General features: G+C 37.0%; 1 protein-coding gene across 3 annotated transcripts in view; it reads left to right on the top strand.

Moving 5' to 3' along the window:
• FAF1 (Fas associated factor 1) overlaps positions 1 to 27,473 on the top strand; it is a 297,114-nt gene that overhangs the window by 75,119 nt on the left and 194,522 nt on the right. For all 3 annotated transcript variants that reach the window (XM_020788123.3, XM_020788122.3, XM_078392865.1), the window contains exon 7: positions 4,686 to 4,791. In XM_020788123.3, coding sequence (XP_020643782.1) covers positions 4,686 to 4,791 — 106 coding nt within the window. The remainder of the gene's footprint in view (positions 1 to 4,685; positions 4,792 to 27,473) is intronic.

Genomic DNA, 27,473 nt, shown 5'->3' with positions numbered 1-27,473 from the left:
ATACAAAAATCTGTTCTACTTAGGAACTGCAAGCATATATAAGAATGAATATTTTATTTTAAAATTTAATCTAGATACTTGAGTCAAATATTTAATATATGTTGGTCAAGAAGTGGCAGTTGATATTTGCCACTCTGAAAACATTTTAATGGGTAGCTTTATAATCCCAGTCAAATCGCTGATGCTCACTGTGCCTTCATTAGGCAAGGTACTTCTTTTAATGCAGAGTTCTCACTTAGACAAATTAGAGTATAATCTAATTTGTCATCTCCTCTAGGTAGCATAATACATATTGATTTAATTAAATGAAGGATACCCAGTTATTGTCTTGCTTTATCAGAGATTTTGGCTGATGTTGGAACCTCTGTCATAGTGAACTTAAAATGTATTGTTGATAGAATCATGTTTATCCCACATTTAGACAATGATCCTGTGCACACTGATCTAAAAGTAATCACCACAAAGCATAGCAGGAATTGATGCTTTGTAAATGTGGTTAGAATTATGAAGCTGTTTCTGTTTCTGTCAGCTTGGTCCCAAGCACCTGGAATGTGCAACATAGGCTGAAATCCTGTTGCACAGCACCATATGCACAACAGAGATAATATCACAATCAGTGAAAATTGCTACTAATAAAAGGTGATTTTGGGGTGCATGGGACTTTTATGCAATGTGATGAAGTCATGTGCATTCCAAAATCCCTGAAGGGAGCCTTTACCAGTGGCAATTTGCTACTTGTATTGATGTCATGAACATCGCTTATGCAAAACTGTGCAAGAGGATTTCAGTCACTAAATTATATGAAATCCATAAGTACTGCAGTTTATTGGTGGTCATTCTAGAAAAACAAAGCCAAAATGGTTTGTGTGTACCTCAGGCATGAGTGTAGACAATACCTCTGAAATAAACTTTATTGTTTACGTGCATTATGAAACATCTCCCAATTCACATGTTATTTTTCTTTCTATGGAGAAGAAAGTTTTAATGACACAACATGTACAGATAATTATTTCACAGCATCCATACATGGTTTCTTTTTCTAGTGAAAGAAATCAGTAATCACTATTTGAAGCTGAAGTCCTGTATGAATACATTAGTACAAATTAACATCCCATGCCTTTCACTAAACTCATAAAAATAATCACTCATATGGAACATAAGCATCTTCTGGAGAAACTTCTTTAGGTAATCAGAAATGTAAATATGTCTTTTAAATTTTGAAGACAGAAGTGGATTGAAAGGATCAAAAAGCACATATGTACTGAATATGTTCAATGCTCTCCAGAAGGCATAGTGTTGAGGACAGTTATGTCACATTCTTAGCATGATTTGATTATAATAACTTTTATGTCCTGCTCTTTAGCCTTCAAATGTTTCGCAGATTAGCTAACATTTTAAAGTTATAAATTTAAGACAAAAGAATAATCAGCTATCACATCTAAAGAACAGGTGATTAGGAATGGTTATTAAAATGTTATATCATTGTTCAAGTCACATAAAATTTGTGCCAACTTAATAATAGCAGGGATTGGTCAAAGGTACCAGTGAAGTAACAGAAGTAATCCCAAGACAACTTCTCTGAAGTGACTGTTGTGAAGATAGTGTGGCATGGCTGAAAGGCTCTGTCTTGAGTCACTACCTACCTTACCATGAGTTAGGAGGACCTAAACAAGTTGTCCAAATACCTACACGGTCTTACCCATCAGTTTTCTCTAAATCTTTAAAACAGCATGTGAAGTAAAATAGCGTGATGTGGTGTTGATGCCAAATAGTAGGGTGGTAATCTCCCAGCAATGCTATCTTAAGTGAGAAAAGAAGTGAAACCAGAAGGAAGCAGAAGAGATAGAATTGGTTTACTAAAAACTCATGAAAGGTTATATCATCCTTTATACTGCTAATGTGTATCCGGCACATCTCAAACCAACAAAGAATCTTGCGGAACCTTAAAGAGTGACGTATTTTATTTGGCATAAGCTTTCGTGGATTCTGTCGCATGCAATCTCAAGATGTGGATGCACTCTATAAAGGCCAAATAAAATGATCCAGTCTTTTAATTTGCCACAAGCCTCCTTGCTGTTTTGTGGCAGTAAACCAGCATGATTATCCCAAATTTTAAAAAGTAGGCACTTCCTTAAAAACATCATTTTCTGTCCCATAACTAAATATCATCAACCGTTAAGAGTTTTATACCTTCAGAGTTAACTGGAATGAGGATTTTAGCAACAGAGGAAAAAACATCTTCTGATCCTGACTTACTGCAACCACAGTTGGAAGTATCCTGGCTTGGAATAGGGTGGGAGTGGGCAGTCCTTAACACCTTTTAGTTATGTTGGGTTAGAATGGGGAAAAAAGAGGTGGGAGACATGTGCTTTAGAATCAGATAGTACTGATATTCTCCATTTTTCCCAGACGCTAAAGGGAAGGGAATATTGTGGGACAGTTTTTTTTGCCCCGTTGTTCCTAGTAAATCCATTTCTCCTTAGGGGACCCTCTTGAAGAACTCTTATAGAATGTAATATGTAATACACAGCTAGTGGCAGAACTGATGCAAATAAGATTGTAGATTTCTTCCCTACCCAGTGAAGACAGAGATGCCTCCCACTTCTGCGGGATCTTGGAAGCCTCCTTTTATATATATAGACTGAATGAATAAATATATTTATAAGGACATATTAGTAGATATCCAAAATAAGCCTGGTGCCAATAACTTCTGACATCTATGGGCACATTTCAGGGTCATCCAGCCGCCTTCTCCAATTGATCTATTATCTTTTCTGCCAATGTAGATAAAAAAAATTATGGGAAATGTCCACAATTATACATAAAGAAAATCAGTATTCTTAACATTTCTGATCATTGTTCTCTTGTTAGTAATTCACTGAGTAATTATTTTATTATCTAAAAACTAAATAGCTATGTTTCTACCATAAAGAATATTTATCTAACTGTTTAGCGGGGGGGGGGGGAGGAAGAAGAAATTTGAGAGAAAATAAGTTTAGAAAAATTTTTGGGGAGAAAAATAAATAAAATAGATCTGTTTAGGCATTAATATCCACCAGAGTTGTTGTTGTTTAGTCGTTTAGTCGTGTCTGACTCTTCATGTAGGTAAACATGAATAAAGAAGTACACATGCTGTTCCCTCATGCCCTTGTTTGGTTCAGTCTTCCTTCTCAGTCCCTCCTCATTGAGCAGTAAGGTCTAAGCATGGTGTTGATTCATGTTCATTAGAACAATCTGTGTCTTTAGAAAATACTAGAACTACTTTTTGTTGAGCCTCCTTGCTCAGTATAATAAGTTTGGAGACTGGAAGGTAGGGGGCTGCAAAAGGAAGTAAATTGTTTAGTAGTGTAGAGATAAGCAATTTTAAGGCAGACATTGGCTGCTATCAGCTGAGACTCTTGTGTTGGTCTAAAGAAAGATTGAGCTATCATAAACTTAAAAACATAGGCCAGTATCCTGTCGTGTTGCTCCACCTGCACCATGGGAGTGATGTCACTGGTAGTAACAGATTGCTAATAATGAAAGAGCTCTTTTTAAGATTTGGAATGTGTGTGACTTTGTATCATTGCAGGTGAGTTGCATGCAATTTGAAATTGAAAGAAAGAACTCTTTAATTAGTGGCAATCACATTGCATATGTGGAGATACAGAACAGAATAATGGCCATTGTTGTATAGGCTAGCCTTGTAAATAATACCTTCAAAAAGGTAGCCAAGATTGTTAAATAAATTGTAGGCCTTGACAAAATAAATGTTGAAAAAACATTTTTCCCCTAGGATTCCTAACTTCTTCCTTGGTGCTTTGTGAAAAATCACTGTAACAAATAAACTTGGAAAATCAAGATGGAACATATGGTGTTTTTTGAAATTTTGTGGTAAATGCTAGCATTTTCAATGCTTTCTGCTGGCAAATAATTAGGCAGCTTATCTTAATGTGTGGATGTATGTTGCGTAGTTACATCAGCAGAAGGGAAATGGCATAACTTGCAATGGCAAATTAATGCACCTTAAGAATTTGCTGTTCAGATTCCCCAGTTGTAGTGCAGGGAGGAAACCAAGTAGAGACTCATTAATTAGTGGTAATGTGTTGCTATATGTCACTCCATTTCCCTTCCACTGGTGCAACTATGCAACAGGATTTTGGCTCTCATATTTATATGTTTCTGTATGTACATATGTGTATATAAATATACATATTAAGAATGCACATTATCTTAGATGCAGTTGGCAGAAGAGATTATGTATAAATATTAAAAATTAAATAAGTAAATTTATGGAATGAATATGGGTGGAAATATTGTACATTTATGTGTGCATATTAGCATCATATGTAAACTTTTGTTTTCAAAATATAGTTGAAAGCTTTTTATCAGTGAGCATGTAAATTAAGTTTAAATTATGCTTTTGATTATCACTGTTGGCGGAATATTAAAAAAATTCTGAAGAGTTAAAATGTAGCCTTAGATCCTTCAACCACCTTAGGAGAGAAGGAGTTAACAGGTTAGCCCCTTTGGTCATTCCCTGCATGCTTCATTGCTTTTAGGAGCAAAAAAGAAAGTGATGATAACATTGTGCCTGGACTTGTCTCTGCAGAGTTCAGGGTACTCCTGGGGTTTTGAGGCTAAATGTAAAGCAAGCTAGAACATGCTCACTCCTGATTTTCTTGTTTTTCTTTCAACCCTTTCAGTGCCCTGCAGGAATCATTAAATCAAAACTTCATGCTGATCGTCACCCATCGAGAAGTCCAGCGGGAGTACAACCTCAACTTCTCAGGAAGCAGTACCATTCAGGAGGTGAGTTCTGTCTCACAGCTAAAGAATAAATGTAGCTCATTATAACTAATGTCAGCTTTGTTAAAGGGGGCTTATGTATTCAGGCTGCAGACTTCCTTTCGTGTTTCGTTATTAAGTTTTTAGCTTTTAATTAACTGGATGATGAAAGATTACTGTAGGTACATCAGATGGTGTGACCTAGATATAAAATTTGCATAAATTTTAGCCCAAAGCAGTAGAGTCTTTGGTAGCATGTTGCATTATAGTAGCAAAATGCATTGCCTGAGATGAGCTGCTGTTATCTGCTTAGGCTTCTAAACTTATGCTATTGTTTTTTCTTCTTCTGTATTTTCCCCTTATATTTCAAATGTGTTTCTGCCATCTACTCTGGATGGATGGATGGAATGGCAGAGAAATGGTTTCTTTTAAAAAATAACATCGCTGTTCTTTTGCAGAACAGCCAGCATGAGGTGGTTGTGCAAAGATGATTTTCTATTGACAGATAGATATATTTCCTGAAAAAGTCATTATCTTCTGATTTAAAAGTTGTCTATTTGATAACTTTTCTGTCTTCAAAAAAAAAATCAGATGGTTAACTTTGCTATTTTTCTTTAGAGCCCGTTGTAATATATCATCACACACAGTTCAAATAGAAATGCTTCTTGTACTTCTTTATTTGTCACGTTACTTCTTTATTTGTCACAAACCTTTATTTGTCACATTAAACTGGACACTCAGTCCCCCACAACACATTTAAATACAGTGACTGATATCTGGGGTGGGCGGATTATCCGGGGGCAGATGCACAAAATGATTTGTGTTTTGATTGTAATCCCCCCCCCAGCAGCACTTTCTTGCACTTTGTGGGTTGCTGATCTGGAAAGCCTATTGTCTCAGGTGTGTGCTTTGAAAAAGTGACGACTGAAAGAAATATCTGTAAAATCTCTCCATATGCATTGACCTCTGTACTTTGAGTGCTAGCTATTTTTCAAGTGTTCTTATTTTAAATTCATTTTAGCACTAGTATCTACAGAATTGAAAACCATTCTGTATTGCTTCTATATAAGTACGAGCAATATAGTCTTGTTTGTGCATCAGTATTTGTCAGTGCTAAAATGCAGTTTTGTAGTTTACATAATATTAGTTGATTTTTTCATGTACTTAGGAAACAACATATTATAAATGAATGGGTAAATCAGTGTATCCCCTAATTTTCAGTGGGCCCCCCTGGGCGGGGCTCTGCCTCTTTCTCTCCTAATTTTGCCCCTGTGTGTGTACAGAACCTCCCCCCCACGCTGGATTCCATCGTCACTGCACAGAGAAGGAAGACAGCTGCGTGCAGGGAGGCAGAGATGCGCACATGTGCAGCTTAAAGGGAAGCTTGGGCCACATTGTTTTTTATTGGTCTTGAAAGAACACATGACATCATCTAATAGAACCATGTGATTGCATCTTCTGTTGCTTCTAACAGACCATAGAACTGAATGGTATGTTGCTACAATTGGAGAGCTGCTTTATAAAGAAAAGAAAATTTAGGTTTCCAATGAAAAAACAAGACCTGAAACAATAATTAGAATGTGTTGCCCTGGTCTGCTAAAATATGTCTGTCATTCCCAATATTGCCTATTTTTTTCTAAATATGAAATGAAATTGCTCAGCACTATCAAAAGTTGAAAAACGGGTGCTTCTAATTAAAGTCCTGACTTCTACTCTCTGCAGATACATCCCATTTATTTTAGCAGGAATGTGTGATTATAGCACAAGTTTAAGATTTGGATTTGGCAGCATGACTGCATATTATTTGACACCCATGGGCCTTTGCATGTTAGCCGCAGAAAATCTTGGATAAAATGGTTATGTAAGCAGAAAAGAAGTGAAATGGAAGGCTATTAAAAAGGCACATTAATGTTGAGAATAGTACTATGATGCTTAATTGGATCCCACCTCCCCCTCTTTTTTTGAAGCAACCTTCCCAATAAGTTGCTACCAGTAATAAAATTTTCCCGGTGCACTTTGTGCTGTGGAATAAAGCAGCAGAAGAAGACAGAACCTCAGTATGTGCAAAAGGAGCTCTGAAAATTTATACTTCTATTTTGTATTTCAGTTAAAATAAAATGTTGGAATTAAATTGTGAATGTTAGCTATTAAAACTGAATCGGCTTTTATGAAACATATATGAAACATTTTACCTGAAGTTACTATCATATTTGACTTCTGTCTGTTGTCATTTAGACATCGTTGACAAATTGTATTATCCCTCTCTGTGCGTATTCTGTGTTATAGTTCAATGATAATTGAACTTCATGTGCCAGTTGCAGTTGTCAACCACCAGAGGGCAGGAAGGACTATTCAATTATTCTCTAAAAGTGCCATCCAGTGTTTTCAAATTAGCTTCCCATATATTAACAAAAAAGAGTATAATGGCTGAGTTATTGTTTGATTTACAGATAATTGGCATATTGCATGAAGGAGACTTAATTTCACCCTTTAAAATTAAACAGGGAGATTTAAAAAGACATAAAATATTCATTAATGTTCAGTGATTATAAAGCAGTGGCATATATTTATTTTACCTTTATTACTGTTTCGATGGGAAAATACTGCAAATATTTCAGAAATCGAGTTGGCCATACTGACAAGTTGAAATGTTTAAGCAGTGTTAATGCAATCTACTCACACCTGATATCCTATGCAGAAAGATTCAAAATGTCTACATCAATTATTAAAGAAAATACTTAACATTCTAGAAATGTTTCAGGCCTCACCACAAGTATTGGATGCAGTGTCTTTCCACAGTGAGTTGCTTGCATTATTTCGACATATTTTTCTGCAGCAGTGACTTGCAAGCAATATCAATAAACATGTTTCTTGAGATTTTCTGAATAAAACAGATTCATGAATATGTTTGCAATATTTTTATTCTCTTATTTTCAAGCTGTTTGGTTGCTTTTGAAAAGTAACTAAAATGGAGGGATGAATTTTAAAAGGACAGCTTGATGATCTAAATAATAAGAAGAGCATTTCTCCTACTTCCTGTTTTGATACTGTAAAAAAATACAGGAAGCTCATCTTTCCTAAAATAGGTGTGACATGAAAAAAACTCTAAAGTAGCTTTATGCACTGGCAAACTGCATAATCTGTTCTGGTCCTGAATTCATGTGTGGGACCACCCTGTTTTGCAAACCCAATTGTGTTTTGCCTTAAGTATATTTATGTATTTCTTCCCTGATTAATTTCACAATATTTTATATTGTATTGATTAATATGCTTGCAAAATTAGAATACAGACATCTTTTTATGGAGACATTTTATTTAAACTTTACTAGTTTTAACCTTTTGTTTTAAGCATTATCAGTGAGTCCATTAATCTTTTTTATGGACTTATCCTTATACTTCCTACATGATAATTAATTGTGTTTGCGCATACAAAATGTTGGACTGGTGCAACACCAGAAGCAACCTGTTGCAGATGTTTGTGCTGCAACAACTGCAGTGGAATCCTATGTAAGAACTAAAGCAGGACAGGCCTGTCTCGCTTCTCTTGATTCTGTTTCTGTGCTAAGTGGCTGATGCAGAAGAAATGAAATTTTTACTGCCCTAGAATAATTTTTTTCTGCCATAATGAGCAGCTAGCTAACTTTCATCACTCACACAATACATAAGATATCACTCGCAACAGTGGATTAGTTTACTATGTGCCAGATAATGAGATTGGGCACAAAAATTAGTCATGGATGCATATATGTATACAGTTCTGTTTTTGCATTGAATAACTCTGTATTTGAATGTGTTTGAGTTGCTAAGCTTGATTCAGTGTTCTGCCATAACATAATGTAATGGTATATTGTGCTCAGAGACTTCCTGGTGTCTGTTTTTATAATTATTTATTGTAATGATAACTGATAAATTATAAAGGTTGCTATTGATGCCAGAATGCAATTTCATTAAAAGAGAATTACTCTATGAACTTCCAGTTGTAAAACAAGAGCAAAGAAGGAAGTATTGAAAATCAAAGCATGAAATACTGTATATTGAGTAAACCACAGCCATGTAAAAACCTCCCTATGTCAGTTCAGATCTTATATCAAGTTGCAGACTGTAACAGTATAAGAACAAACAGCAGTAGCAGGAAGATGGAGTTTGGCAAGGAAGAGAGGAGGAGAAGGAGATAGAGATGGTCCCAGTTTGTGTTGGTGAAGGAGAGCACAGTACTACTCTGTAAGAACCTATAAAGAATATTGGTTTTATTAAGGCTCGAGTTGCTGTTTTGGATGTGCAAGCAGTGTCAGAATTAGCACAGATTTTCTTGTGGTTAGGAATTTGGGATGTTTCAGATTGATTCCCCAGATTGTGTCATGGAATTAATGAGATGCAGAGGGGTAAGCTCATGGGGTTACTGCATCTGAAGAACCACAGGAAACATCTTGTCACTGAAGTCCAACATCTTGTTGACAAGTGGTAATCAAAGCAGTCCTGAAATCAATATAGCCATTCAGCAGCATTGACAGTGCCCATGAAAAATTGGTGTGCAAGTCATATGAAGAGTTCAAGGGCCCGAAGAAGGATTTCTAGATAATATTCATTGTTTTAGCCACAGTGGAAAATTGGTATTTAATTGCCTTCATCTGTTTGTTCAATTAGTACTGTAACATCCAGCTTTGTTACTGTTGGAAGGTATCTCAGGTTGGTGTGAGATCACGGATACATTTAGTGTAAGGTATACATTTTTAACTGGTTGTTGGTGCCAGGATACTAAAAATCCTTAGGGTGTTTCACTTTTTAGTTCATTCATTGAATACTGAGGAACTCCAGCTGGTTTTGTGAGCCTGCAGAACACTGAGCTGAGATTATTGCTGAGAGTAGCTCCTTTCCTTTGCTGCCTCTGATGCTGTAGAACAGGACTAGGAAGGCCACAGCTGTCCTTATTGAACTCCAGTTCCCATAAGCCCTAGCCAGTCTGGCTAGCGGTAACCTATCGTGGTGTACATAAGTCATTGACATCAGGAGAGCTGAAGGTTTCCCACTTTTGCTGTAGAACAATTTCTTTTCAGATAAAGCGTCTGAACTCTTTTAGAAGTGAGTGTGTGTACAGTCTTCATTAACTGCAGATAATTAATTAATTTAGCAATCTGGAAGTGGACTTATGTACTTTCTTTGGATTTTTGTTGATAACTGATATATTACAAAATAAAGAACAAACAGTAAACGAACACTAATGAGTGCTATATGCATTCTTTGTCCCACAATAATGAAATTTTTGACTTCTTGAGAGTTTGACATAAGGATGTCATCGTAGATCAGATACGCACTAGGGACTGGCTTGTCATGTTTAAATGAAAGCAAAAAAAATACTAAAGAAGCTCTCTTCATTTTCATCTTATTTCATTAATTATGGAAAGAGAGCCTCATAACGTTAATGATTCATATTAATGAAAGATGGATATATGAAATGTTCATGTTTTTTCCATATTTCCCTCTCTTAACTTATCTTTCACCCTTTGTTTGTCAAGTTACCCAGATTTTTTTCATCCAATAGTGTTGAAATGACTGCTATTTTGATGTGTTGTCAAATAATTCTGACAAAAAAGTTAAGTCCCTATTAGGGAAGTGAATCTCATAGCTTCTTGCTCTTGAATTCAAGAAGAAATAAATCCCTTTCCAACAAGATTTCTATTGGATATATTTTTCTGTAGGAATTCTTACAGGAAATCTTATGGAATGTACTGGATGATTTCTAATAATAATCATGTGCTGTCAAGTCAGGTCTGAATTATGGTGACCCTTTTTAGTTTTTTTTTTTAAGGTAGAAAATACTCAGAAGCAGTTTCCCATTCCCTTCTTTTGGGGGCATCCTGGAACTATGCAGCTTGCCCAAGGCAACACAAGCTGGCTTTACTCACAGGAGACACTGTGAGGAATCAAACTGCCAACCTCTGACTCTATAGCCAGATACCTAAAACACTGAACTGTCCACCCAGCTACAGAAGATTTCTAGTCAGCTTTTAATAGAAGAAATGCCCATCTGCCATGGGTTATTATGATTCCTGTTTTGAATTGTGTCTTCCCTGTACAAGATTCACCTAAGAAGCAAAGAAGCGTGTTTAGATTGGCCTCTCCAGTAAGTTCTTCCCAGCCTGGGCAGTTGAGGGTTCTTACTCCAAGAGAGGCTCAGACATCAATGACTAGAAACTGGGCCTTCTTGGCAGTAGTCCTGCAATTGTGGAATGCTCTCCCACCCGAAATTCTCCTGGCGGCCTCACTGGGAACTTTCAAGAAATTATTAAAAACATTCCTTTTTTAGACAGGCCTTCCTGGACTCTACTGTAGTGTATCTTGATTCAACTTATTGTTCAATCCCACCATCTTTTTCCTTTTTTCATGTTAATGTTCACTGATATTATTTTTATTTGTTTAACTTTGTGTTGATTAATTTATACTTTGTCTTGTTATTGTATTGTCTGTTTTATTATGCCATGTAAACCGCTGAGAGTGGCTTGGCTTGCCAGATGGGCGGTATATAAATCAAATCAATTAATTAATTAATTACTGCAGCCACACTGCTGGTTACAGGGAGTATATAACTTCCTTACTACAACAGTTTCACTGGCTGCTAATGTCCTACGTAGAAAGCCTAATAATATAAACAAACCGATATTATGGTACTAAACAAAAAAACACCCACTAATAATTTATATGATATTCTATATACATGTTACAAAATATCAATCATCTGCACAAAATAAATATTTGTGCTATTCAAAAATATATAATGCTACAGGGATTCCTAAAATATTATCTCACATGTGTTTATAATGTACAGTATACAGTTCCTTTAGTGATAAATAACCATCTGCTGGGAAGCCTGAATATTCATTCTTATAAAGTGTTAAATTCAATTCTTGGTGCCTAATTTGTATCTTGCTATGCTCAACGTTTCCTTGAGATTTTTTTCAAAATCCTCACTGCTTCTCTTCAGAATCTAGTTTGCTTTGATAATAGAAGTCAGCTTTTAACTTTTCCATTTCCTCTGCATTTACAGATTACTGCAATTTCTTAGAGTATGCTGCTTTTCTGAATGCATAGCTTCTTATTACAGTCTCATTGCAACTGTAACTGGTGTTTGCATCATATAAGTATCTGTTGGTGTTAAAAGTATTGTCTTGTGCTGGCTTTTTTGTTAAATATGCGGGCAGCTACTAATTTCTGGAACTGTGATGGCAAATGGGGAGTAAAGTGCTGTTGTTCTTGAATATTCTGTGAAATTTAGAATTTCAGGTCTAATCCTGAAAATATTTCTAATTTTGTTCCTTTGATTATGGGAAATGGATCTTGGGAAGTAAGAGTGTAAAGATCATGCCACATGTCTCGCGGAGAAGAAAATAAAAATTTACCCCCCAGATTGCTAAACCTTTACACATTCACCAATTTCTTTTATCTATCTATCTATCTATCTATCTATCTATCTATCTATCTATCTATCTATCTATCTATCTATCTATCTATCTATCTATCTATCTATCTATCTATCTATCTATCTATCTATCTATCTATCTATCTATCTATCTGTCTGTCTGTCTGTCTGTCTGTCTGTCTGTCTGTCTGTCTGTCTGTTTATTTATTTATTTTAAATCAAAATTTCTCCTTAAAAATGAGCCAGTGTGGCTTATATCATTAAAAGACAATCTGCCTCTTTCACAATTAGCTTACGAGATGTGAATCAGCTATTTTGGAGTTTTTGTATGTTGCAAGATCTATTGCATTATTTGCAACATGGTAAACATGTAGGCGAAATATATCTTAGTCTAACAGATTAAATATTTCAATTAGAAATAAGTGCTGGAGATCATTTAGAAAGTGGATGCAGCATGATTGTATTGATATTTTTGAAAGTTTGTTTATCCTGGAAAATCTCTGATATGGTAAGGGCTAGTAAGATGAAATTTTGAACAGAGATTTCTTAGCTAAAGTAATTAAATTGGCTATATCTCAGATCTGGTTCTCTCAAGTCTCTTTTGGATCCATTGATTATCAGCCTTCAGTGGCACTTGATCATAGGTATTTGCTGGATTTATCTTATTAAGTGTGTCATGGAAACTGCAACTATGAGATCATTTCCCTCTGGCTATGAACTAATTAGTTCATCTATTGGCCACTAGGGTTCTGTCAACTGTATCCCTAATTATATCAGAATATGTATTGTAAACAATGTTCATGCTACTTGGCTTGGTTGATGATACACTACGATGCAATCCCCCCTCCAAAAACTATACAAACCATATAGGCTACTCCCCAGTGCTGTTTTTCTCCTCCTTAAGCTGTAATAATTGGATGAATGTTATTGTGAAACTATTTCCCTAGTCTTCAAAACAGGATGCACCATTTACAAATAAGTGGAAGTGAATGCTGGGGTGAGTGAGTGCCAGAGTAGAGGGAGAAAAAGAATCAGCATAGCTAGGTTGGGGGCTAACATTGGGGTGGAGAGGAAAAGTAAGAGATAGCACTGGTGCTATCTTTCTGACTTGGGCAAAGCTGGGTACATTATCTGCCCATCTCTAATAAGAATAGTTATCTGGGGACTTTAACAACCACTAACCAGAAACATATCTAAGACAACATCACAATCAGGAAAGAAGCTTCAGCACAGAGTTGTCTTAGTTCTTTTGACTTGAAAAAAAAAAGTATGGAGTTGTACTTTAAGAATTACTTTATAATGATTCCTTGATTAGGAATAGCAGAAAACTCCGGCAGCCTGTATAGATTGTAGTTAGAGAGGGGAATATTTATGAATACGAATATCCCTGTCCCAGGGGCTAATACTGGTGCACCCCCTGGGACTGGCCTGTCCACTCATGCATCCCGGCACCACGAATGTCTTGCTTTTCCCACCAATTCCAGCAGTAGTTCCACCCTCTCTCTGCTCGGCTGGTCACTCAGCAGCCATTTGGAGAGACGCATCCTCCCTCCCCCTGCCTGGAGTGGCCAGCCAAGCAGGGAGATGGTGGAGCTACTGCTGGAATTTGTGGGAAGAGCAAGAGATTCGTGGCATCAGGATGCATGAGTGGATGGGCTGGTCCCGGTGGCTAGACATGCATTAGGTGCAGCTGGGACGGGGATATTTGTTTATGAATATCACCGTCTCTAATTATAGCTAGTAGGTTTCAAGAGCCTCTTATAATGCTAAACTGGTCAAAAGTGAGCTGGAGATAATTGTGGTTTTTGCACGAGAAATGTATTGTAGCAGGATATATGTTCTTGTTAGGTTCTTGTGTTAGGTGACACACTTTTTCAGAAACAGAGAGGAGCATCTAGAGAAGTTTCATTTTCCTTATCTTGCCCTGAAGGACCTGCATGTGCTTTCCTTATCTCTGTTGCTAAGCAAAATTAATTTACATCAGTTCTGCAATGGAATAATAATCTACAGCAGTAGTGGGGAGCCTCTGGCCTTGCAGATGTTGCTGGAGTCCAAATCCTATGAGACCCAGCTAGAGTTGAGACTTGATGGCTTCGGAGTCCAATACCTTCTGGAAAGTCAAAGTTTGTTTGGTCGTTCAGTGAAGAAGAACCTGGTGCCATGGGTATAATTCTAGTGCTAGTTGAGTTAACAGATTGAACACCTTGATCTTGTTTGTCATGTGAAGATTTTTCTCATCATGCTTGAAAATGAAATGAGAATTTGTGTGAAGCAACTCTGTGTTGGTTTTTTTTTGTATGGTTAGAATCTTCAGCATAAATTCTGAAATCTTTGTGTGTGTGTCATCCCCCCCCCCACATATATTAAATGCTGGAGAATCCTCAGGGTTTTCTAGATTATTTTTCCTCCTAAAGTTACCAGATGTTGGATACTGTTTAAAATCTGACTGAGCAAGGACCTTTATTATGTTGCTCCTGAGTGTCTCAGGCTTTTCACGGTTCTCTCATTTAAGTAGGAAAACTTTGGCACTCTCATTAAATGTTCTATTTTATTTGCTGCTCCAGTCTTAGGTCCATGGCTGAGTGAACTGTTCACTCTGTTTCATTTTCTTTCTGTGCACAGTTTAGGTGAGTTATTGCCATCTGCTGTTCTGATATTTTGAGGTAAATAAGCCCTGTTGACTGAGGAACTTCTAAGTTAAATTGCCATCTTACCCATTGGCAGGTTATGGCCCTGAAGGAGATGCTTGAAGGACCAGAAAAGTGCAGTGAAGAAAAATTCGGATTCTGGTGTCCGTCAGTCATAATGTAGCCAAGAAGACTTATAGACACTTTTGCACATGCACTTCTGATTCCTTGTGTACTACAGAAAGCTAAAGGATCAGCAGGAAGAAATATTCCCGGTGATTCCAACTGTTCCTGGTAGTTGTACCCCAGAAACGCTTTCAGCTTGCCCGATGAAAGCATCTTTCACAACTCTAAGATGCTGAGCTTTGTATTTTTTCACAGGTTATGATGGCTTGCTGTGGGCATGCCACTCAGAATATTAAGCACTTCAATGTTTTAATTGAAATGGCCATTGGCATCATGGGTTCAGATGCCATAAAGACCGCCCAGAGACCCTCGGGTAGTGTGGGCAGCATATAAGTTAAATAAATAAATAAAATAAAATAAATCAGGGACTGGCAAAGTGCAGCCATATGAGGTCTCTTGGGCCCAGTTGCATCTGCCATCACCTCTGGGGATCCTTACTTAGCCCTTCTAAGACATTAAAATTATTTTTGCTCAAAGTCCTTTTGTGTCCTTTAGAGGGAGCAGGAGGCAATTTTGCCATATTCTAGCCAACCCCCCCCCTTTACACCTCTTCACTTCAAAACATATTGTGTATTTTTTAATTAGCCACTAGAGGACAGGAGAGCGCCTTTTTTTAAGTTAAAAAAGTCTGTTTAAAAGAAAAATATTTAGGCAGTGAGTGGGGAACAGAAGTAGGTATAGCTCTACAAGGTTCAAGGAGTGGGCATGTGTGATCCTTGAAACTCTGGAGCTTGCCTACTGGACTAGCTGTTAGTTAGTTAGTTAGTTAGTTAGTTAGTTAGTTAGTTAGTTAGTTAGTTAGTTAGTTAGTTAGTTAGTTAGTTAGTTAGTTAGTTAGTTAGTTAGTTAGTTAGTTAGTTAGATTATATACCATCCTTTTAATGCAAACATTCCCAAAGGAGAACTAAACTTTCCTATAAAAATCTAAGCCTGTGTAGTGTCCTGCTGCTGAAGGCTGCATTAGCTGCTGAAAGCTTGAGTATGCTGTAGTTGGTAGTGGCTAGAATCCTATTACAGTACTTACATACACCAGGATAAGTTGAATGGTGTAAACAGCAGTGCAAGTTGCAACGAGTTATTGTTGTTGTTTAGTCGTTTAGTCATGTCCAACTCTTCGTGACCCCATGGACCAGAACACCCCATGCCCTCCTGTCTTCCACTGCCTCCCGGAGTTGGGTCAAATTCATGTTGGTAGCTTCAATGAGACTGTCCAACCATCCTCTGTTAAGAAACCAATATTTGTATTATTTATCACAAACCAGTTGCTTGACTCAGCATGTGACATGAAACACAAACATCAGCTTCTTAACTAACAGCAATTCACCACTATAGTTTACACCATTTGATACAGGTTTCTGGCCAGTGAAATTGAGTATAAAATCCAGTATAGCCAGCCTATCAATTGTTGTCTCAAGTGAATAGTTTGTAATCATACTAGTGTCTTCTACATGAAGTTCTGTGCCACAAGTACGAAAAGTTTGAAGAATATGAATTAATAACATTTTTATCATTAAAATGAGAAGCTGGTAATTAAACTTACTAGATCAGTGGAAAGGGGAGGTGTGGTACATAAATAGTACCATGTGTAATGTACTATGAAGAGGAGGAGAGATATTAGCCTTCCTTAGTTGAGGAGGATTTAAGGACTTTAATTTTAAGATCAGTCTGTTGCTCTCTTTGGTTGTCTTGCAATTATGGTTTCAGTTTGTTTTTATTCGTTATCTTTCTTGACTGTTTTGTTTTGTTGTGGGGTTTTTATGTTTAATTTGGTGAGAGTTGTACACCAGTATTTGTTTAGTTGTGTCCATCTCCAAAGATTGATGGATCCAATTGGTTTACAGAATGTCCTTGGGGTTTTCCAGCCGATCTGGTCAGTGGTCCTCTTGAGGCCCAGGGCACTCAGTTGTATTTAGAGGTGACCCAGGCAGTAGACACAGTTGCTTCTAAACACCCTCTTCATTGCAGAGCCCAACCCTCACCCTGGTTTATAGAAGAATGGAGGGCCATGAAGCAGTTAAGAAGATGGCTTGATGGAGGAAAGCTTCCTTAGAATGCAATGTGGTTGTAGTCAGGGAGATGTCCAACAAATATTGTAATTTATTTCAGGCAGCAAAAAGAGGCAACAACATCAAATTTATTAATGTGGCTTCCAGCCAATAGGTGGCACTTTTTAGAGTTGTCAGTAGCCTTACAAATGCCAGACAATGCAAACATTACAACAAGCATAGAGAATTGCAACCAACTGGCAGTCCATCTCAAATCCAAGATTGAATGCATTTGTTGGGATCTTGACTACTTATTTATCCCACTGGATTGAGATGTCCAGTGCACCATCTAGTTAGGTTTTATTGGACCAGTTTGAGTTAGTAAGGCCTGAAAATGTAGAAAAGGCATTTGCATGTTGTAAAGCTTCTACTACCTCTTTTTTTAGAATCTCGCCCATCTTGGCTATTAAAGGATACAATGGTAGAAAGGACCATCCATGTCATCAATGCTTCTCTTCAGTAAGGTCATATACCCTCTGGTTTAAAAGAAACAATAAGGCCTATTCATAAGAGAACTAAGTTGGCAGGGATGATTTGAACAACTATAGACCCATCTCAGATATTCCTTTCTTGGGCAAGTTAATTGACAGGATGGTAACTGACCAGTTGCAAGTACTCTTAGACGAAATTGATAGTCTGTATCCATTTCAATCAGGATTAAGACCACAGCATGGTACTGAAATAGACTGCTTGTTATCAAGTCTTGTTGATTGCCCAGTTGTGCCCCTACCTGAATAAGAAATGCCTAGGAACAATGGTTCACACATTCATAATTTCAATTGTAAAACAGGAGGTGCTGTTTATGACCTATGGAACCCTTAACAGTTTATGATGCTGATGCTTGTTGAAATGGATCTCTTACAAATCAGCTAGCCATTTCCCTCATTCCTCTCAGTCCATGTTGCTATAAGTGGCCACACTGAGGGAAGCAAGCAAGCAAGCAAGCAAGCAAGCAAACAAACAAAAAACAAAAAAACCACACCAAAACAAAACAAAAAACCGACAAGGACTCTGACCTTTTTGGTGGTGGTCCCCAGTCTCTGAAATAAGTTGCAAACTGAGAGATGCCAGGCTGCCTCCCTTCTTATGTTCAACAAATTGAGGAAAATAGAATTATTCAAAGCTGACTTCGATAACCGATTCAACCAGATGCCGTTAATTTCAATCCCGCTCCCTTTTTGTATGAATTTTAGACCTATACTGTTAGATGGTGTAATTGTTGAATATATTTTGTTATGTAGGACTTTGTGGAGTTTAAGCTTTAACCTGTAAATATAGTATGTGTAAATATACTTTACTATAAATATAGTATATGTGGAATAAAATGACATACTTGGAACCTATGTAATATTATGGATGTTCAAAGGGCTTCATTCATTTATATTATAATGCTTACATCTTACTGCTTTTCAGGGCTGTGTATGGAATGTGGTGTGCACACATCACAAATGCAAATTTACTTTTTATCCTCTTTAATACTCCAGTATCTGCAGAATTTCATATTTTGAGTTTCATAGTTTTGGTGTTGCACTCATCTGACAGCTCTGAGTTAGCAGACACTGATTAGCTCCCAATGTTTTTCCCCCCTCATTTTTTGCTTTTTATTACCCTGTTTCCCCGAAAATAATACCTAACCTGAAAATAAGCCCTAGTATGATTTTTCAGGATGCTCGCAATATAAGCCCTTTTGTTGTTTAGTTGTTTAGTTGTGTCCAACTCTTCGTGACCCCATGGACCAGAGCACACCAGGCCCTCCTGTGTTCCACTGCCTTCCAGAGTTGGATCAAATTCATTTTGGTAGCTTCGATGACACTGTCCAACCATCTTGTCCTCTGTTGGCCCCTTCTCCTCTGGCCCTCACACTTTCTTAATATAAGGGTCTTTTCCAGGGAGTTTTCTCATGAGATGGCCAAAGTATTGGAGCCTCAGCTTCAGGATCTGTCCTTCCAGTGAGCACTCAGGCTTGATTTCCTTTAGAATGGATAGGTGTGTTCTCCTTGCAGTCCAGGGGACTCTCAAGAGCCTCCTCCAGCACCGCAATTCAAAAGCATCAATTCTTCAGGGGTCAGCTTTCTTTATGGTCCAGCTCTCACTTCCGTATATCGCTACTGGAAAAACCATAGCTTTGACTATTCCGACTTTTGATGGCAAGGTGATGTCTCTGCTTTTAAAGATGCTGTCTAGGTTTATCATCGCTTTCCTCCCAAGAAGCAGGTGTCTTTTAATTTCGTGGCTGCTGTCTCCTTCTGCAGTGATCATGGAGCCCAAGAAAGTAAAATCTGCCACTGCCTCCACATCTTTCCCTTCTATTTGCCAGGAGGTGATGGGACCAGTGGCCACGATCTTAGTTTTTTTGATGTCGAGCTTCAGACCATTTTTTGCACTCTCTATATGACAGATAAGGTCACCAGGCACGCCCATTTCTTTAAGGACTTGCCATAGTTTGCTGTGGTCCGCACAGTCAAACGCTTTTGCATAGTCAAAGAAGCAGAAGTAGATGTTTTTCTGAAACTCTCTGGCTTTCTCCATAATCCAGCGCATGTTAGCAATTTGGTCTCTATTTGTTCTGCCCCTTCGAAATCCAGCTTGTACTTCTGGGAGTTCTTGGTCCACGTACTGCTGAAGGCTACCTTGTAGGATTTTGAGCATAACCTTGCTAGCGTGTGAAATGAGTGCAATTGTACGGTAGTTGGAGCATTCTTTGGCACTGCCCTTCTTTGGGATTGGGATGTAGACTGATCTTTTCCAATCCTGTGGCCACTATTGAGTTTTCCAAACTTGCTGCCATATTGAATTTAGCACCTTAACAGCATCATCTTTTAAGATTTTAAACAGTTCAACTGCAATGCCATCAGCTCCACTGGCCTTGTTGTTAGCCATGCTTTCTAAGGCCCACTTGACTTCACTCTCCAGGATGTCTGGCTCAAGGTCAGCAACCACACTGTCTGGGTTGTCCGGGATACCCAAATCTTTCTGATATAACTCATCTGTGTGTTCTTGTCACCTCTTCTTGCTGTCTTCTGCTTCTGTGAGAAGAACATCTTTCTTTGGTGTCAGTTCTAGAAGGTGTTGTAAGTCTTCATAGAATTGGTCAGTTTCAGTCTCCTCAGCATTGGTGGTTGGTGCATAAACTTGGATTCTTGTGATATTGAAAGGTCCGCCTTGGATTCTTATTGAAATCATTCTATCATTTTTGAGATTGTGTCCCAGTACAGCTTTTCCCACTCTTTGTTGACTATGAGGGCTACTCCATTTCTTCTACGGGATTCTTGCCCACAATAGTAGATACGGTAATCATCTGAATTGAATTTGCCCATTCCCATCCAGTTTAGTTCTCTGACACCCAGGATATCAATGTTTATTCTTGCCATCTCCTGTTTGACCACATCCAGCTTACCAAGGTTCATAGATCTTACATTCCAGGTTTCTATGCAGTATTTTTCTTTGCAGCATAGGACTTTTCTTTCACTTCCAGGCGAGTCTGCAGCTGTGTGTCCTTTCAGCTTTGGCCCAACCACTTCATTAGCTCTGGAGCTACTTGTACTTATCCTCCGCTCTTCATCAGTAGCATGTTGGATGCCTTCCAACCTGAGGGTTCCACCTTCCAGTGTCATATCTTTTAGCCTTTTGTTTCTGTTCATGGGGTATTCTTGGCAAAGATACTGGAATGGCTTGCCAATTCCTACTCCAGGTGGATTTTGTTTATTCGAAACTCTCCACTATGACCTGTCCATCTTGGGTGTCCCTTCACGGCATAGCCCATAGCTTCTCTGAATTACTCAAGCCCCTTCACCACGACAAGGCAACAATCCATGAAGGAGAATATAAACCCTACCCCCAAAATAAGTCACAGTTAAGTGAAACCCTGGCCTCCACCTTTGTGCAGCAACCAGAAGAAGATGACATGACTGTGTTTGAATAAATGTAGATTGTTGTACCTGAAAAAAATGAAACATCCCTTGAAAATAAGCCCTAATGCACTTTTGGAGCAAAAATTAATATAAGACCCTGTCTTATTTTTGGGAAAATGCAATATTTTCCTTCTCTGATACATGAGTGGCAAACAAAAAAAGCATCTACAAAAAAAATTAATGCCAAAAATGGAAATTGAGATCTCCGTATAAATTATATGTTTTAGTAACAAATTAGTTTATTGAAAAATAACTTGCACACAAAATAAACAAAAAATGTTGGGGGTTTGTTTCTATTGTTTCTCCTTTTTCAGTTTTGAAGAAATAATATACAGCTCTCAGCTTAAGTGAGAGCTGTTAATAACAAAAAGCTATTACCTAGCTCCAAATCTACAAGCACATGTGTCAGCCAGTATAGTCTGTACTTATAATTTCTTCTGTGGTGTACTTCCTTTAATCCCATATAAAACAACCGATTGATAATATTTATCCAGCATAATCCATATGGGGCCACTTATAAGTGGGTCTGCTTCTGGATTTGGCCAGGGATTTGTGTTAGTACAGTGGTGCCTTGCATAGCGAGGTTAATCCATTCCGGATTAACCCTCGCTATGTGAAAACATCGCTGAACGGAACATACAAACCCATTGGAACGCATTAAACATAGTTTAATGCGTTCCATTGGGCCCTAAACTTACCATTCAGCGAAGTTTCCTCCATAGCGGCAGCCATTTTCGCGCCCTCGGTAAGCGAGGGAGGGCACGAAAACACTGCACGTGGCCATTTTGGGCGTCCGGCGGCCATTTTAGAACCGCCGAACAGCTGATCCGCGGGCATCGCAAAGCGAAGATTGGTAAGCAAAACACTTACCGATCATCGCTATGTGAGTTTTGCCCATTGGAATGATCGGTATGCCTTCGCATTAGCGATCCCGAAAAGGGGATCGCTATGCGGATTCGTCATTGTACGGTGCGCTCGTTAAGTGAGGCACCACTGTAGTTGCTAGTTTGTGTCCAATTCCCATCTTTTTAGGAATACATGCACAGAATTTTGCTTCTTCATGCGCATGGCCCTAACTAGTTGAATCAAGTCATGAAACTAAACATATAAGTTATAACAATTTTAGGTTTTTGCAGAATAACTTAAGTTACTGTTGATTCCCAATGTGCTGTGGTGGATTGAGTGATGGACTAGGACTCTGGAGAACAAGGTTTAAACCCCACTTGGCCATTGATACTCACTAGGCGAGTGGAACTGGTAAAACCACTCTTTAAATATCTCACTTACCTTGAAAGCCCTATTAGGCCTGCTGGAAGTCGGTTCTGACTGACACATGTTACTGCTAGAGTAGCTTAATTCAATTATGATATAGTATGGTTGGCATAGGTAAACCCCTTTCCTTTAGTGGTAAGATTTGAATTATGTAAACACTCTCTTGTCCTCTTGAAACATTCACTATGCACTTTGATTTTTCCATGTTTTAGTTTCTTTATTGACCACTAATAAAATCTTTGTCTTCTGTAGAAGATATATCACACATTGATTTTGAAAGTGGCCTCATTTTTCAAGATATTTTTAATGATTTGACATGAGGAGGTGCAATTCAAGACAGAGAGAAATGTGAACTGCCAGAACTACTCTTCCCTTGTTTTAAACTGACCCACATTTACCCAACCAAGGAAACAATCATTTTTATTTGAAATTCCATGTTAAATTTAATAGATGATAGAACATTCATCTATTGATGAATGCTAAAAACTTGGCTCTATAGGCAGGCCTTCCCTTCCGCCAATTCTTGATGTACTTTCTTGGCTTTTGTTGTTTATTCTTCCATCTTGATCATATTACTATTGTAGATTTTAAATGTTGTTTTATTTGTTTGTGCACAATATGTTGTGAGCCGCCCTGAGTAGACTCCTGTCTAGAAGGGCGGGATATAAATCCAATCATAAAAACAAACAAACAAACAAACATCTAATATATTCTATTTTGGAGTCTAAGCTTATAAAAATGAAAATCCTCTTTGCAAAAAAAAATTGTAGTATAATTCTGAACTGTTATGAATGAGACAACTAATACTTGAAGCATACATTTTATGAATTTGTCTTTGAAATACAGTGTGAGGGCTAGAAAATTAATCTGAACATGTCCCTCAGTTTTCTTGTTCTACAACAGTTGCATCTGAAGGAGGATATATAGGTAAAATGCATTTTATAACTCAATAACTCCTTTAACTGCAGGCAAGGAGGGGCAGCCTTCTAAGTGATGCCATGTTAATACAGAACAACTGCATATACTTCTTTAAATATGACAACTCTTAAGACACTGAATATGAGATTGAACAGTGTGCAGAAAGAATGTGTCTAGGCAGATCTACATAAACCTGCTTTCTTGCTGATTTTTTTAAAAAAATGCATAACTGAAACAAGCTATGATGAAAAGGCTTTTTAAAAAATTCACTGTTAATTGTTTGATGTAGCATTGTATTGCTCAGATATGTTTCATAACCAGTAACTCCTGTTGTTAATGACTTGGAAAAGGCACAGCTTTAAATAAATTATTCCTAGTTATCAGAAACTAATAAACCAGGACATATTTATATGCAAGAAAAGGCAGAGAGTAAATAATTGCACTGGTGACCAATACTGTAATAATCCTGTTTTACAATATGCACTTGACAGGTTGTAATAGTGCTAATTGAAGAGACTAATTCACACTTGCTTCATTCTATTCAAAGGCAAAATCAGCAGCTTGTTTTGCTTTTGACCAGATGGTCCTGATGAACACCTACTGTGCACTTTAAGTGCTTTACTAGAATTACAAAGGCTGGGGGGCTGCGTCCAACTCAGAATGATTTGAGAAGAAGAGGGGAAAAAACCCTTCGGTGCTCAATGGATTTGGTGCAACTAAATTAATTCTAGTGGGCCCATTACACATTGAGCCCCCTTTTCAAAGTCCTGAGCCTCCTCGTTTGTTCTGTAGCAACGAGAAAGTGAAAGGCAGATTACTGCAAACAGAAATTTTTTAAAAAGTGCTCTCAAAGGGAGAAAAGAGGCCTTGAAGGCTTTTCATATCATTTTAGGTTTTTCAAGTAGGTTATTTTTGAGAAGGGTGGATGTCTGAAAAGCCAATTGGAGTTTTTTTTGTTTTAAAGTGCGCTATTTAAGTACTATGAATATAAAAGCAAGAGCAACAGTTGACTGAATTTACTGTGGTAAAGCTTTGTGTCCTGAAGATGAATCAAATTCATTATGGTTGGCTCTTTGTATTTTCATATGAATGTGAAGTTAGTTTCACAAGACTGTGTCTGTTTAGGATAATTATAATTTAATATTTTTTCCATAAAGTTATCACTGCAGAGGTCTGAATTCTAAGTGGAGGGCAGATTTTTTAAATTATTATTATTATTTAAAAAACACTGACTTTGAAACACCTGGAGAGTTTAAAACTCAAAAGGATGCTAATTTCCGAAGAAAAGAGAGGCTTTTCCAATAGCGGTGAAGCAGAGATTATTATAACTAATTAGAAGTCACACATCTGTTAGTCTTTGGTTTGTGAACACTTGTATATTGGTTATGTGCGTGTGTGTATGAGTATAATACAAACACAAAGAGAGGTCTACATAGCTGCTTATTTTTCTTAGTCCTTTATATAAATATGAATGCAAAAAGTCTAATTTGAATTACGTGATTGAAGTTGGAATTATATATGAATTTACCTGAGAGTAATGCCCTTTAAAATTAGAATTTGCCTTTTGCAAATCTGTAAAGTGTCATGCAGTTGTGTCACATACATAGTATGTAAGTTAGTTTTTGGATGTACAAAATTATTGAAGTCATTGTCTTGGACTTTTAAAAATAGCAACACCACTCTTCTAAATTGGACCCTCATTTTGCTAATCACTTTTCAGAGAACTTGAACCAAAAACATAAGACATGGTTACAATTAGTCACAAGCTTTTGAAATGTTCTTTACCTCAAGCCAATAATGCTTGCAGTCAAGAACATGTTGATATGCAACAATACAAAAATAAGTAAGCAGCTGCAGTTCACAAACAGATGTAATGATCACATTAACAATACTTACATAATTTCCATTGCAAATGAATGTGTGCTTAGGTAAAATGATGAATAATGTGTGGAAAGGTTAATAATAATTCATGGAAATATAACTAAATATACAGTATATCTGATATTAATTTTGTGTAGTACATTTTTTAACATTGTGTGGCATAAAACAGAATGTATAGAATGTATATTGTTTTTTAATCTATAACTAGTTTACATTTTATAGCATTCTGTAAAATGAAAGAACACCTTATATTGAAGGAAATGTATGCATTTCGGTGTGAAAATACTGTTCACCTTGTTTGTTTCTGTATGTTTTTAAAAGTCATTTTGTGACTTTTGAGAGCAGATCTAAAATGGAGTAGGAGAAAAGGTAAAAGAGAGAAAATGGATGAATTCATAGTAAACAACAAGCAATGGAAGAAATGTGTGTGTTTGTGTGTGTGTGTGCGTGCGTGCGTGTGCGTGTGTGCGTGTGCATGTGCACACACACCACAGAGGGAGTAATATTAGTGTGTTTTGTACCATTTTAGGTAACTATGATTAGCCTTATTAATCTGGTCATTTTTTCACCTTGCCTTTTAAAAGTAGATTTGAGAAGAAGATGACTTTGTACCATCAAACAATCCAATTATATTGATAAGTATGGAGGTGCTAATGAACTGTTAACTGGCAAAAGTTTTCTGTAGACCAGTGTTAAAAATAATCACCAATTTGAAAGTATTTCTTAAGAGAAATGTGATTTAAATGTTAGGGTGGGTCTCTATATATTGTAAATTACTATGTAGCTGGATATATGCAAAAAATAATAAATTAATGTAGAAACAACATGGTTAGGGTGAAACTGAAAGGCTTATCCAGCTATATAGTGAGGCTCTAGATTTATTTAACTTCTTACATAATTGAGAGCAGTTTATACCTATGTTTGTAATACTGTTGACTTCTGGTCTTACAGCATGTTTTCTTTTACTATGTGGGCATAATAAGAAGGTAATGTAATACCTAATATACACATTGCTGAATATTTGGTATGTTAAATTGCCATGACATACGGTATAGGGTTTTAATCATATTGGGCAATTCATGAGTGATGTCTGTAAGCTGACATGAGAATGTGATTGAAGTAATATCTCAGTGCCCTTTTCTATATCAACTAAAGAAAGTGTTCTGTCATTCTTTACTATCTTCATTTATGGCCTGGATACTTCCTTTGTTTAAATTAACAAAAAGAATTTAAAAAATTAAATAGTATCACAATACAGTACACTAATTAAACCCAAGAATTCATGATGTTCTTTAATTTCTAAGTATGAAATGCCCTGAAAATTCTTTGTATCAAAGTTGTTCCTCTGTCAATATATAAAAATGATGGGTGTAAATTAAATCACCATGAAGCTCATTTAAAGGGTAACATAGCCTTATAATCACCCACAATAAATCCCTGTTACTGTTTTTAAAGCTCTCAGCAAACATTTGCAGTAAGTGGCCAAATTTATGCCTTGCTTTGTGATTGTTGTGTGACCAGACAGAGTGGTGCAGGATTGTTTTAAGATTTTTACAGCTGCAAGGGAAAAGCATCTGTTCTTAGAAAATCCAGTATTATTTAATTTTGACACTGACTCTTCCATGCTGTTTGTTGCTGGCTCTGGATTAAGTGCCACCAAGATGAAATTTGTTTTAAGTTGCTCCAATTGCAGCTGTGACCATACATGGGCTAGTAGATAAAGCAAAGACGATATAGCAAAAACAAGCATCTTTGCGCTGGGTCATCACAGTAGAAAATCTTAGAAAAAGAATGGTGAAATTGCATCTTGCAAATAGCCAGAGCATTAGTCTTAAATGGGGGAGGGAGCAGAATAATAATTTTTCTACAGTTTTGATAATAAGGTTATGAACTTAACACTTGTGTAGATGGTGTCCTTTAAAAAAGGAACAAATTGATTTTTGATGCCAGTACATCTTTGTTTACGTTGAATCACTGTGAAAACCAAGTAGCATTAGCAGCAACGTGTAAAATACATGTACTTAATAGCAATTAGGAATATACAATAATTGCTAGTTTCAAGTGCAGTTTTTTTAAAATATTATATTGAACATTTAATTTCCATGTTCTTCCAAAGTTACTATATGAATTTCTACCCAGCTGCTCCCAAGTAATTGATACAAAGCCAAAATGTGCCTCCCTGCATTATAAAATGTTTAATTTGCTAATGAATTCTGAGACTCTTTCATCATACATGAAAGCTTCCACAGTGAGAAAACATCTCTTTCTGTGTATACTGAGGACATTAAAGAAATTATACATGAGAGTGTACCTCTTTTTTTGTAAGTACATTTTTGGGAGACATGCTTTATGATTCTTCATGTTCTTTAGATGTATATAAAACAGTTGAGATTAAAGATATAGTTTTTCATACTGATGCATTTAAAGCCTACATTATTATGCTGGGAGTAGC

Source organism: Pogona vitticeps, chromosome 4 (assembly GCF_051106095.1).
Source record: "Pogona vitticeps strain Pit_001003342236 chromosome 4, PviZW2.1, whole genome shotgun sequence".
Lineage (NCBI taxonomy): Eukaryota > Metazoa > Chordata > Lepidosauria > Squamata > Agamidae > Pogona > Pogona vitticeps.
The sequence above is the reverse complement of the archived record's forward strand: the minus strand, read 5'-3'. Positions and strand labels throughout refer to the sequence as shown.